The 14,714-nt window shown below is 32.8% G+C and overlaps 1 protein-coding gene across 1 annotated transcript; it reads left to right on the plus strand.

Annotated features, from left to right (window-relative positions):
- Positions 1-11,936: 11,936 nt before the first annotated feature.
- LOC130657333 (cerberus-like) lies at positions 11,937-13,813 on the plus strand. The gene is made up of 2 exons (XM_057460312.1): positions 11,937-12,011; positions 13,140-13,813. Exons 1-2 carry the CDS (start codon positions 11,988-11,990, stop codon positions 13,566-13,568), a joined length of 453 nt encoding a protein of 150 aa, XP_057316295.1. The 5' UTR covers positions 11,937-11,987; the 3' UTR covers positions 13,569-13,813.
- Positions 13,814-14,714: the final 901 nt, after the last annotated feature.

The raw sequence follows: 14,714 nt of genomic DNA on the forward strand, positions 1-14,714 counted from the left end.
AATGGAATTAGAACTGTGACATAAGTTGTTCATACGCTGACACTCTTATCTAAACTGATGATTTAAAGAAAAAACACGCGATTGTACACTGCAAATCTTGGTTTCCAATGAAGTCCTTAAAATGGTTGTGCAACTGTTCTAGAGAATTTCAGAGAAAAAATTTTATCCTACACCATATGCTGAGCAACATCTCTTGCGTCGCTTTCTGGCACATCGTGTATGTAGCTGCATCTGTTACAGGATAGTTGTTTAACTATTTTTATATTAATAGAAACCGACCCTTAAAGATAACCACCTATGAACATTTGGCAATTTAGAAGCAAGCATACTTTTAGGAAGTGTAATACGAATTTTAATTTTAGGCCATGGTATTTTTATTCACTGGGAAAATGTTATTAAAATTTTGTAATGTACTTCGTTCTTTGAAATTCAATGGTATATTGAAAAATATTTAAATGTCCCGCAGCTTACCTCCCACTTGAAAACAAGTTGATTTCATATGAAACTAGAATTTTTTATTTTTTTTTTGCGAAATCGTTATTAGTTTTCAAGATTTTTGACTTAAGAAATTCCACTAAACTATGCATGAAATCTTCTCCTGGATCTAAGTGAGATATTGTGTTTAATGATTTTACTAAGATATGATGATGTATATATGTTTTCAGCCATTTGATATTTGGAGCATATCGAAATGAATGTTTAATCATTACAATTACCATTGATAGCAGTAATTGCTTCTCAACACCAGGAAGATGATTTCATAATTTTGCAAATCTTGAGAACCAATAAAACCAATACAAGCAAGCTCCTTCATATGGAATAAACTTATCTTTAAATGAGAGGCACGATTTAATTCTTTGCTTCGGGCAATCACAAAGTGGTGATTGCTGTAATTGGTATTCCGGCCAATCACTACAAAGCAAATTTTAAACGCTGCACTTTTATCTTGTAAATACATTTTTAGCTGCTGAAAAATATTGTCTAACGATAAAAGAATGTTGATAGAAATTTCGAAAGGTGGTTATGTTAACAAAAACTAGATATATCAGCACAAAGCTATTTCGTTTAATATTGAAAGTACAGAAATCGGAGGATTTTTCTGGGATATTGTAAATATTGTATAGCTTCTTTTATGGATTACATTTCTGCCTGATTAGCCGATTCAACAAGTCTTGTACGCTTTCAAAATAGTGGAAAAAGAATGCGGTAGTCTGCCAAATTAAGATTCCTTTCGCCAGATTTTGATGCATTAAAAAATGGTTGTTTGGTTATGTTGACCGCAGCAGAATTTTGTGACTTTTCACACAAGTTTTATTTACGTTTTTTGCCGCATATGGGTGTCCAGAGAGTGTGCAGTTTCGATTCATCTTGGCTTAATCAATGTTTGTTTTTTATGTAGCTTTGTTAGGCAATCGCCATAGCAGTGTTCAATAACTGATAATAACAGGTCGACCAGAAGCTTTGCCTGTCCGTGTTTACCATCTAGGTAGTTTTTATAGTTGCCAACTTTTTGCAACAGTTAGTTACTAGCTAGTTAGTTTACCAAACTAGCTAACGGACTTTATGTCAACAAGAATTATTTGCTAACTAGAGTTGCGGCAAAAGAATAAATAAAGTATATTCTTACCTAACCTCACAGACAGTTCACGCTAGTTTGTTGGTATCTTGTCTTTTCCTTCTTCGAGTTTTTTGTTAAAATCCGAACCTAACCTTGTAGTAAACGATACATCAGCAGCCAATGCAAATAAAAAAGGTTTGTGGAAAGTGAGTCCAGGAAAATAAGAACTAGGTGAAAAGCTTTACGTACGAAATCATCAGAGCTGGCTTCGGGTAGTGAAAGCACGAATAGACTTAGCTATACACATATTCTTTCGGTTTATATTATTAAAGCAAGTAGCCTGGACACTATACCAACTGAAGCTTGGAAATCCGGCAATTTGAATGACATTTTTGCTAGATTTTGGCTAGAATGAAGATTTCATCCTTTAGTTCCCAAAAAAGGTGAACTAAGTACCATAAACAATTAAAGCGGAATAACTCTAACCGCCACTGCATCAAAAATCTACAATACACTACTTCTTAACCACATACACATACCAAAACGGATTTCAAAAAACCGCTTGACTGCATGACAAATCTTAACCGTAGCTATATTAATTATAGAACTGCACCTCTTCTCTTCTCCGAAATTTCCAAACTTTTCTCTTCTGTAGACAGTGAAAAACATAAGACTATTTCTTAATTCGTACAGCTTACCAAACGAAACGAAACTTCGCTCGCGGGATGGACATGTCGAAAAAGTCTTGCGGGCGTTACTCCAAACAGACATTTGGCTCCATTTCTATTAATTTTTTGTTTGGGTAATGTTCTTTAAAACTCTCAAAACAGCGACATCTACCTAAACGTATAAGCAGCACAAATTAGGCTGGTAATCTTGCCTTGCTCTCCGATACAATTTATGGTGCGACTATCCTTTTTCAAAGTCTTAAAATTAAAGCTGAAAATATCGTTTTTATATGTTAACGCAAAAAAGACTGTACATATGCTCTACCGCACTGCAGACATAATACATCAAACCTCGGTAGCAATATAATAATTCAACATTAACAGAAAAATATGAAAATGTAAAAATAATAAAAGCCTGTTTAGCGTAGCCTAATCAAAATATGGATGTCAAATCGCTGATAACTCAAGGCGCAACGTCTGCCTAGCTGTGGTAAAGTTTGTCCTTCTCAGTGAATCAACATTGTGGACGGTGACAAGTAAGGCAGGGGGATGGGGGGAAGGAAACTTACGGAAATATGTAGGGATGGTATTGCAAGCAAGAATGAACTTTTCAGCGATAGCTACTCTTTTTTGTGTTTCAAAACACGAGTACGCAGGGAGGACGTTCTTTAAAGGCTTACCCTGACCAACTCGGCGAGATAATAAAGGACCTATAACTTGCCAATTAGCAATCTTTCAGATGATAACGAATTTACTGTATTAAAAAGTCATAAAAATGGGATGTCCACATTTAATATAGTAAATACAACAAGCGTTATTACCAATTATTTGTTATGCAAAGGGCAACAATGGATATAGCACTCTTATTAAAGTATTATGATATCTTTAGGGTAGTCCACGAAATATATAGGGATAACAGTTGTTCAAAATTTATGCTGTAAACATATTTCATTTTTCACTTAAGGCAAAGCAGCAGGGTGGTATTTTCCACACAAAAACACTCAATACCATTCTACAAAAATACGACTTTATTTTTTTAGGAAATTCTCTCTGATTCATGTGTACTATCAAGACCTTATATTGTCTGGTTAGATCGCTTTCCTTTGTTGACTTAAGATTATGTAGACCTTCAGCTAGCTAGCTATTGGTGTTTTCTAACTCAGCTTCTAGCACAATAGCTAATTGTAATTTCTAACTTCTTTTCTTTTCTAAAATAATTTCCAATTTTCTCCAGCAGGGCCAACCCAAATCTTAATATCATTTTACCCTTCCGCCTTAAGCATATGATCCTATACATTATTTTTATCAGCGTTGCAAACTCTACATAATAGAAGCAAAAAGGGTTAGGTTTAACAAATTTTGAAAAATTTTCTTTCTTAACCGGACACTGTTTACGTCATTAAAATTATGTCCGGGACATTTTTACACACTAGTCGAATGGACATTTGTACAAGCCATTCACCTATCCATATACAAATCAGTACTATGCCATTTTGTAACTTAACGAGGTTTTAGGCCTGCCCTTTATTTAGATTGGTTAGAAAGAGTTGTAAATCCTACCGCCAATGGGTAGTTTCCAAAAGTTGGGGGTCAGATTCCCCTATCTGGGGCAATTACATTTGCGATGTTGAAGTATGGAAGAGTTCCAATTGCGTTGTTAATTGACGTAAGAAAAGGATGCTGGGTTCCATAAGTAAAATACTGAATCTTGTTCTATTTTTGTGATGGGGAAATCTAGAAAGGAGTGTGGCTGTTGATTCTATTCTCCTATAGATTATACTGTTTTCCTAGCTTTTAGGAAATCATAAAAAACGAAATAAGTGGATCTTTGCTTAAACCGTATTTGTTCTGACCATTTTGCTGATGGAGAGTCAACAGTTGTTCGCCATTATCTGATCATTTTCATTCTTCAACGTCACATATCTCTACATGTAGCGGATGTGCTAGTAAAAGCCCTTTAATTCCTTCATAAATCAGCAAAGTTTACCTGCAATCAACGAGTCAACTGTTATAAATTGTCCTTAAATAATGCTGCTGTTAATATTCCATCATATCAAGTTTGATCCTGAAACACTTTTGACTATAAACTTCATTATGTTTAATGGTATTACCATGGGTTGTCCAAACAATAAAATAACAATGCTCTGACTTTGTATAAGACACGACGAAAAAAAGCTGTGATTTCTGTTCAACGTAAGTAATTAAATTGGACATTGGTAACTTTAAATGATGGATAGAAGACGATCATTTAATTTCTAAGCAGGGACGTTTAGAAAGAAACATGTTGCAATTCGATTTGGACTACTACTACCGATGTTAGGGCAAACTTCATCGATATATAAGCCACCTTCATATAATTGTAAGCTTGTGTGTTTTTTGCATGATTTCGAAAAACAATTTACAACATTCTGCTTCCACAACTCGTCCATATTTATGTCTGGATTTACAAATACCGTACTTTATTAACTGATAGCTACTTTCAACCAGTCTATACAAGAAATCTGCCTAAAAAGCCTTCACTACGGGATTTATACAGCACGATATAACTTTTAACCTCATAGCAACAAAAATGGTTATATGTAAAAAAACTTACAGTAGAACCGAAACCTCGCTTCACTCTGTCAGAAAAACAGCAAGTAATGTTAACAATTTTAAATTCACTGAATTTTTAATACCAACATTCTTTTCGACAAAAGGCAACAAGCACAACGGCGTTGAATTTGTGTAACAGACTGTTGTTTTCAGAAAGAATAAACTTTGGGTCACAAAATCGTTTAAAAAAATTCTATATATATGAATAGTTTATAAATCATACTTTAGTCGTCAAAATTCATCATTCGGTTGTAATGATCCATCATTTGGCTGTGATAATTCATCATTCGGTTGTGTATATTCATCATTCGGTTGTAATGATTCATCATTTGGATGTGATCTTGTTGTTATCAATTTTAACAGCACAACACAGCTTGAACATTGTTTTTAACAGTGATAAACAGTTAAAGTGACCACGCTCTCATTTTTCCAACCAAAGTAACTAGAATCTGCCAATTCCAATTGTTATTCCGAATGCGGTCTGGTTGTGTTGAGTTGGTGTATTATAATAACACGCTAACTAGTATGTCCGCAGAATAATGCAATGTATACTTTATTAAATCCATGGTAACGATTCCAAAGTGTTGCATATACATACAACACAGTAATTTGAAATTTATGAAGGTCACAATCTGTATTAATCTAATTTATACCCGCTAAAACAAAACGTCTAAAAATAAAACCTGGCGGAACAAAAAATAGTACCTATAATATAATACCTGTATACGTCTGTCTGTCTGCCACACAAAATGGTACTGCTGACGTATGCAATGCGATATAAAAAGAAAGGAGAACTTTAATGTGCATTTGTTATGCAAAATGCGCATGCGTGTGTTAGAAGTTGGTAAAGTTTTTGGTTTTCACGCAGCAACATACAGTGATCGTAATGACTTAACTTAAATAAAGAAAACTGCTCCTAACATATGATTCCTTCTCTTTTATATTGTCAACATCAATGGAGAAATAGCCGAAAATTTAGTTTTAGACGGGATTTTGACCAAAAAATGTTTTTTATGCGATTTTTTTAACGACAAATATAAACTCTTTTTAAAAGAATGGACTAAAAACATTTTTAAAAGCTTTAAGTAAGATAATCGTTAATAAGACTATCTCCAATTTTTCAGTTAAAGATCCTCAATTTTTTTTTTTTTTTTTCACCATCGGAAACTTCTTCGACCATCAGATCACTTTCTGAATAGCATTAATGCTGGCTTCTCTTGCTCGTTCTACAAAAGCTTGTTCTACAAAAGGTAAGGTGGGAAAGAAGAATAGTGAAAAGTTCTTTAGAACTTGGATAAAAAAGTTTACAAATTTGTAAAATAGGTAAAAGTGTAAAAGAAAGAGAAGACGTAATAAACTTTTTGTCATTTTTTATGCAGTGTCCGCTTTAAAGAGGCTGTTTACAATAGAAAATTTCATTTGATACAAAAAAAACTGTCCGCGTTAATGGTCCGTTTTATGATTGTCCCCTTTACAAAGATTTTCCTATCAGAATTTCACCTAAAATCAATCCGTTTCAAGCATCACGAGATAACAAAATTCCGTATATGCGCGCGCATTGAAGGAACAGGAAAGAGAAAATTGACTATTTCAATTAATTTGTATACTTGATCAAAAGGAGTTTGAATTGTTTTTTCTTAACTACCATTTTCTCTATTTAAGATCAGTTTCTTTCAAAAGGTAAATTCCTTTTTTTAACTTGATTTCTTTGATCGCTACGGTTTGTTTTTTATATTTCTTTCCTGTGCGCAGGGGTGCGCATGTCCATTCTTCTAAACGCAAAATAATAACAATACGTCACACTGTAACTCATCTTTACCTTCTATAAACAATTTCCCAATTGTATGAGCAACTTTGGTTGTTTAAATACAATGTGCTACAAAAATTTAAATTTATAAAAAATAAATCGATCGTGCTGTCTTTCTCGTCTTCCATCACCATTCCACAGGATGCTTTGGACAAGACGTAAAACATGTCCATAAAAATAAAATGTCATATGACAACTGTGCATATGCATACAATGAGGAATTTTAACATCTTTATTGTCTTACCACATATGCATTACTTAATTTTGGCAACCAGCTATATGTATCAAGCAGCTGAAACGATCAGAAAAAAAGAACAACATCAAGATTTATAAACTCTGGATCAACACCTGGTTAAAACTCTATTGTTGTCTAATTCGATGATAAACGTAAGTATTTAGAGCGGAAGGTCTCTGACTCGCTGCGTGATTAATTTTTGATAAAAGAAGAAAAAAAGGATTGTCACTTTTAAAAAGACTTTGCCGAAACTTTTAAAGACTCAACAGAGTCATTCACACAAGCCTAATTTATAATTCCTTAAATAAAAGAAATGACAAATTGGCTGGGAAATCACTATGGAAATGATAGCTACGGAATTGGTAGGACAACCCGTTTCTTCTCCACATTAGCAACATGTATATTATCAGCCGGTTGCTTGAAATATAGAGTTGCTGAAGTGTCTTTTGAGTAATTAGAAGTACAAAAATAGTTTTATTATTCTAGTCTATGTCATGACCTGGTTAATTAGACCTCAATGGACAACATTTAGTAAGTGATTCAACTTGAGCTCAACTTTCCGAGAAAGAAACCCCGCTGGTTCCTGATTAAGTAATTTCCAACTTTATTGCGGTTGGGTGCTAGTTTGCTTGCTCTCATAATTTTGTTCAAGTAGGAGTTAGCATATACTTTGACATAGTGAAAATTTCCAGGCCAAACAAAGTCGGCATACATCAAAATTGCACAAAAATCGTACACTGACTGGACGGTCAACGAAACAAATTTTTTTTATAGTAAAATCGTCCTGAAATTATAATTGTCGTCGTGGCCGTGATAAATACATGCGTTTAATGTAAGCAAACAAAGTCTTCCTGTAACTCATTTTTTACTTTGAATTCATCTGACTTTTGTCTCATTTTGCGTTGACATACTTTGGACCTGCACCTTATTACATAAGTGTTGGTGCTTAGCACTTCAATAAAAGAATAGGTACACCTGTATTAAAAACAGAAGACTAAAATCCTAATATTCTAGGCTCAGAAGAAAAAAAAATGCGCAATTTGATCCCTTAGACCATATTTGCATATTATATACTCAAAAAAATTAAAAACCAGCAGTTTTTAAAATTTTGCTGACGTCAGTAATTTAACACATGACCAAAACTGAAAATTTTTCCGCCATTATCATTATTTTATGGTAGTTAACATTTGTGCTAAACTATTTTTTAAATAAGCAAGTACATCAGAAAATATAGGGGTAGGGCATTTTTGCTCCCCTCTCCAACCTTTGACCGGGTCACTCAGACCCCAACCTGAATAGGGTTAATAAATTGAAAGAAATGAACTTTTCAGACATTCTGAACAGTAATTACTCAATATAGACACAAATAATCAAATACGTTTTCACCAACTGAAATGATTTTAATTTAATTCCATTTAATTTCGAAAAATCTATTTTTAATATTCCAGTGATTAAAACAAAATCCTGTTGAGATATGATTTTTATTTTGCTAAGTCATGAAAATATATTGTCCATACGTAAAAGAAGAGAAATAAATTCGATTGTCTGGAAAAGTTTTGTAATTTGCAGTTTTAATTTTAGTCATAAAATGTTAATGGCTTTAAAATCTGGCATAAGCTGGATGAAACAACAAGTATTTATTCTATTGTTTATGATTGGAATTTTTTTGTATAAATTTATTATGCGTAATTTTGTTTAAAAAATCTTTACACGTGGGCATTTTATGTTGAAAACACCTAAATTTTTATTTATTTTTAACATGCACTACCTCTTTGACAACAAACTGTTTTTTGTGTGAGTTTAATTTGGGTATTTGGAAACGCATTACTGCATTTTTACATGGTTGCGGTTACTTTCATCTAGCTCTGCTTTTATTTACTGAAGAATACGATGAGGTATACGTAAACTAAATGATTAAATTATAAAACTTTTATCTCCATACAATGTTTCACCTTTGGTTGTCAGTGAAAGGATTTTCAGTGGAAAAAAACGAATGCATGTGATCGCTTTGGACCACTTGACTGGGGTGGGGCGATTACCTGAAATTTTCAGCCTGCAAAACGGAGATCTCGTTTCAATGAAGGGAGATCTCGGAAACAATGTTGGCTCATTTCTTATGTAGTCCCATTTTTATGGAAAATATGTAATAGAAGCAGGATCACGACAAAGCAAACTAGTGTACTGAACTGGTGTGGCTCGCCTCATATCATCCGCACCCTTTTAGTTTTTAAACGGTCACGAAATTCAGCTTGCTATAAACGTTTCTGAAACATTGCAGGATTCTTTTTTTAGATGTCGAGACACAATTAGTTGTGTTAGGCATATTGTAGGCCTACTTTGCAGTTTTGCAGTATTTACTTATTTATTTATTAACGAATTTTTATACAGGATAAGAACATCAGTATTTACAAGTATTTACAAGATAAAAACTGTTTTTCATGAACGTCATGTGTTAAAAAAAACGAAGAATAAAATAAAGTAAAAAGTGGGACGATAAAATCCTAAGGGTAAATATAAAACAAACAAGAAAATATACAATTTAAGAAGGATATCTGTAAACCCGTGGAAAAAGCCAAGGAAATTTGGTCGACAAATAAACCCCTACCAATTCACCCATCGCTACTTACAGCTATTATATCTTGCTCACAGAAAGACATCAGTAATTAACCCGTAGACAATCCATGCAACCCGCGCGACCAGAAAAAGTCTATTTCTTATCCTTAGCCTAAAGATTTCGCGTAAGGTTTAGCATGACATGTGAGCCCACCCATTTTTTTTGGCTGAAAGACAAAAATTAATATTACAGACGTCTAGAATTACCGATAAGAAAAGATAAGGATCTGCTTGTGCACTTACATATTTTCATTTCAAGAGATTTTGAGAATACTAATAGCTTAAAAATGCAAGAGAAATATGAAAGTGTCGGTATATAGCAAATAAAATATGGATTGTGTAAGAAAGGTAATGATTGGAATGATTTTAAATAAAAAATCCAAAGTAGTGCCACGTCGCTTAAGCAAGCCTTTACCAACGGTTCCCATTCATTTTTCATTGCCATCATCTCAATTACATCTTCCTGGTACTGAAGTTTTTGTGGAGTTCGATTGTTTCTTGACTTTTTCGCTTTATCTGTATAACCAAAAATATGCTTTTAGACCAGTTTTACAATCTTCAGCAGGGAAAGTTTTTCTGGAGCGACAAAAAAGATGGATAAAAAAATTAATAACATCTACTGTTGAACTAGGAATATTATGCAGGACTGAATATCTAAATCAAGAAACTTAAAAAGGAAGATAAATCCCCGACTTCCCGAATCACAAAAGAAGTAGAAAGAGATTTCTGAATTCGTGTAAACAAGAAACTTACGGTCGAAGACTTCCAAAACATTGCTGTCATAAGCCTTTGCGTGAAATCACAAAAACAGTAATAATTTTTAAATGTGTTTCACGTTCGAAGAAGATTAAAAAAGTACTATGACAAACTTTCTGAACTTATACTTGCAAAAATATATTCCGACTAATTAAGATGAAGTTTATGTGCAGTGTGCGATTTTTAGTTCATGTCAAATAAACTAAAACAATACAGACGTACGTTTAAGATGATGTCCACTATATAGAGTTTTCGCTGCCTAATAATTATAAGAACCGGCTTTGCCATGATATACCGTACTGCTTTTTTACAAGTAGAGCGTTCAATTGAATAAAATTGCAAGATGGATTATAAAAGGATAAGCTTAGGCAGGAGGTCAATGTGGTATACAGCCAGTTACAAATCAGATAGTTGAAGGTTGGAGTTAAACTTTAAGTGCGTGGGTTACAATCCCACTCTGTCAAAAAATAAATTAGTGAGCATTTCAGAAGTAGGACACCTCCGTAGACAACAGAAGCATTGAAAAAAATTCCATTATTATTATAAACAAATCTAAACAATTGCTATCCATTTTTTTGACTTCTTCCCATTACTATAATTTCGTACAATTGTCGCAACGATTATGTAGGCCACTAATTAAGTATTAATTAATTTAGTATACATTAATTAAGATGTGGAAGACACGTCGGAAAATGCACCTCCCACTTTTTATCCATACAATTTTATTACACCAGACATAAATAAATGCATGGAGCACAAGCTGACCAAGACATCAAGAAACCACCAGAATGTTGATTGGGGGAAGTAGACTAATTCCTTTGTCTCGCCACTGTTGGGTAGACACTAGTAGCCAGTCGTGCTCCCGTCATATCGTATATGTCGTAACAACGGAAATGACCTGATTAAATGTGTAAATTTCTATTGTCTGTTGTTTTTGCTATTAGACATTTTTTTAGTCCGGAAAAAGTGTGCTTAGAATTTTGTCCATGATTCTAGTTGGAATAGGTAAAATTACCTTATTTTGGTGCTAGCTTAAGCTTGTACATTTTCCCCGTATATTTGATTTTTGAACACCTAGGTTTAGCGCACATTTAATTTTCGCGTACTGCTTATGGGTAATATGTAAAAAACAAAATTTCATAAAGACAAGTATAAAACCTCTTAAAAAATTAAGAGTTTATAATTTAAAAGTTTTATAATATGACGAATATTTTTTGGTGTTTAAAAGTGTCGTCTAGCTACATCTAACTCACAAGAATTTAGCTACACCTAACCCATTAGAGTTTAGCTACATTCAACCCGTAAGAGTTTAGCTACATTGAACCCGTAAGAGTTTAGCTAGACTCAACCCATAAGAGTCTTGCTACATTTAACCTTTTTACCAATTAATGCGATAAGTTTTATATTCACTGATTACAACATTCGTATGTAATTTCAATAATTCTTATATAATGCCACAGAATGAATTGTAATGACACAACAACTTGAATTGTCATTCAATCTTTTTCCATATCATTAGACACCAAATTATCTCTTTAAATGAATCTAATATTTGCTTTGTCTCAAAAGACGCGACAGATGAAATGTCTGTTTGTCCACACAATGTTTTTTTATTATAATGTGGTTTGTGTGAGCACTTTTGTTTTTTCTATTGTGTCAATCAAATCCTCTGCTCCTCCTAGATTTGCTATAAATTGCAAAGTTTCATCCCTCAGTCTAAAGTAACTGTTACCATCAAGCCTGCATCACAGTTCATGTATGATGGCGAAGGTTTTAGCAGAGGTAAAGTTTGTTGCTGTTGTTTTATTGTTGTCGTTTTTGTATTACAATTAAGTCTAGTCTGTGTGGCGTTGTACACTTTACAATACAATTTTTAATAGTTTTCTAACAAGAGTTTTTCAGTTGAAAATATGGGGAAAAGGCAATTTACCTCAACTTCTTCAAAGATATCTTTTGAAGATAACGCAATTTCATTCTTTAGAATTTCAAATTAGGATTTTGACCAAAAGTTCAGTGAAACTACAATTTTTATTTTATTTTTTAATTTTTACTTCACTTTGTTCCTTGGAAGAAAGGTTGACTTCATATAGCTAAGTAAAGAATATTATGAGTTTGATGTCAAAAACAGCTCTTTTAGGATAGTCGTCCTATCATTTAAACCTCTTATCCAGTAAAATGATTGTTAGCAAAACTCTGCATAGTTATAGTAGTGGAGAATCTGAATAGATGAACTCGCACAACGTAATCGATATTCTAATTGAATATGACCACATAAAACACAATACATGCATTAAGTCAAATTTAGATCAAATTTCCCTTGTAAATTATTTATTTAGTTAGTTATATTAAAAATGTCACCTGATATGATTCATGCTTTCCTAGTAACGCCTTGATTCCCAAATAAAATCATACTTTATCAGAAAATATCGGGCTCAAAGTCATGATAAAGAAATGACATCAATCGAGATCTTTGTGCAAAGAGTGTAATTAAATTAACCATCGTTGTGTCGACCATTGGGAGGGGTGTAAAGGAAATCCCAGATATCTTTTAAAAAGATTTCATGAATGGATTGAATAGATTTTGACGCCTAAAGATTCACAACTTAAATCTGATTTAAGTGAAGTCTCCTTTGACATGCTAATTGGACATGGGAGGAGACAAGCCAACGGGTAGAATTAAACGACTTCTTTTTATAACAGCGATGATGTCATCTATTAAAAGAAGTGTTTGTTGTGATTTTTCTTTGTGTTTTTTCAATAACATTTAATTTTAATCCAGATTAATTAACTAGTTTTACCCATTCCTAAACAATTAAGTTATCATTTAGGTAAAGATGAAGGCGAGAGATAAGACATGCGTAACATTTGTTTCTGTTATCTTGATTTTATCAAACGATATTTCTTTTTCAGGTGACAATGAATAAGATAATGGGCTGGAAGATGAAGACACTGTTCCTTGTGATGTTCTCTGTCTTGTATACTTCGTTGGGTGCAAAACGTTACAATAGTCTTGATGAGATAAAAATAGCCATTTTGGAGAATTACGGTATGTTCATAACAAATGATAGCACACCTACTGAAACTTGTCAAACGAGGCTCTTCAATCTTACCATATCTCATAAAAACTGCACTCCAAAAATAGTGGAAACTTATTACTGCACTGGAAAATGCCACACAATGTTTATACCTGGTCATCCATCTCTAGAAATCTGTAAAAAGTGTCGCCCTGTGAAGTTCAACTACAAACCTATCCAACTTGATTGCCCAATTGCTTCACGAAAAAAGAAAAGACATTTCAAATATCGAAACATACAAAGTTGTAAATGTGGAAAGTGTTAGTTTTCTGAGAGTGTATTTTTGATTTTTGATTCTCTTTGTAGTGTAAGAAAGTAATAACTTATATAAAATACATTTTTATTTGGTAATGTTGACTTTTAGATGTATAATTTGTAGTTAGTACAGTTCTTGGTTGTGCAAGCAAAATAAAGGCGAGTTTTTGTCAAACCTTAAGGAGCCACCGCTTGTCTCTCATACTTCCGTAAGAACACAAAAATGGTAAATTAAGATGGGATAAAAAGACAAGATACGTTAGTTAGAAAAATATTGAATTATGTGTATTTTAAATTTCTTGGATTGGCTGTACTGATAAGTCATCGGCCTAATGGTAATATTTTTGAGAATGCAACTCCCAATCAGTAAATATTCAACGCCTACATGTATTCATAAAGACAAATATTTTGATCAATTTCATAAAGACTTTCCAACCCCTCATACGTTATACTTTAGAATTTATTTTTAAAAAAAATGGGAGGAGTGGGAGATATTTTGCTCCAAAATAATTACGAAGAGAAAAGACTTTTAAAAAAATCTAAGAGACATGATTATCAACTTTTTATCTTCTGTAACATACAAAAAAATGATTATGACCAACGTTTTTTCAGGGTACACCAAGTACAGCTCTCCAAATCTTTGTATAAATGCTATCTGATCACATATCGTTGTCGTTGGCGTCTAAAACCCCGGACATAATATATTTATTTATTTAATTATTTATTTATTTATTTATTTATTTATTTATTTATTTATTTATTTATTTATTTATTTATTCATTATTTATTAATTTATTTATTTATGAGCTAGTATCTACACAGGATGGCCTAACCAGTTACAAAATAGTACTCTTATCTAATAGGGTCCTGTAAATAAAATATAAACTACAACTGAAAAATTAAGTAGAAGAGTAATACGAAACAAAAGACTAGTTGAACATCAAATAGTAAGTAATTGGACCATAGAATGGTGGGCAAAATTATAAATAAACAGGATAAACAGGAATAGTGACATTTCTAAAAATCATAGTTTATTTCAAACAATATAATACCTATAAAACTTTTGTCAAAAATTAAAAAACTCTCCTGCCTAATTGTGTATCTTCGTTTTATCTTTACGCTTAGTTGTTTTTATAGTGTAGTTTTAGATATTTTA

Source organism: Hydractinia symbiolongicarpus, chromosome 9, assembly GCF_029227915.1.
Source record: "Hydractinia symbiolongicarpus strain clone_291-10 chromosome 9, HSymV2.1, whole genome shotgun sequence".
NCBI classification, from domain to species: Eukaryota; Metazoa; Cnidaria; class Hydrozoa; order Anthoathecata; family Hydractiniidae; genus Hydractinia; species Hydractinia symbiolongicarpus.

What these genes read in the sequence shown, in the direction of transcription:
- LOC130657333 (XM_057460312.1), top strand. Translation starts at nt 11,988, where the DNA reads ATGATGGCGAAGGTTTTAGCAGAG. An exon ending in TGGCGAAGGTTTTAGCAGAG is followed by an intron (nt 12,012 to 13,139) that starts GTAAAGTTTGTT and finishes TTTCTTTTTCAG; the next exon opens with GTGACAATGAATAAGATAAT.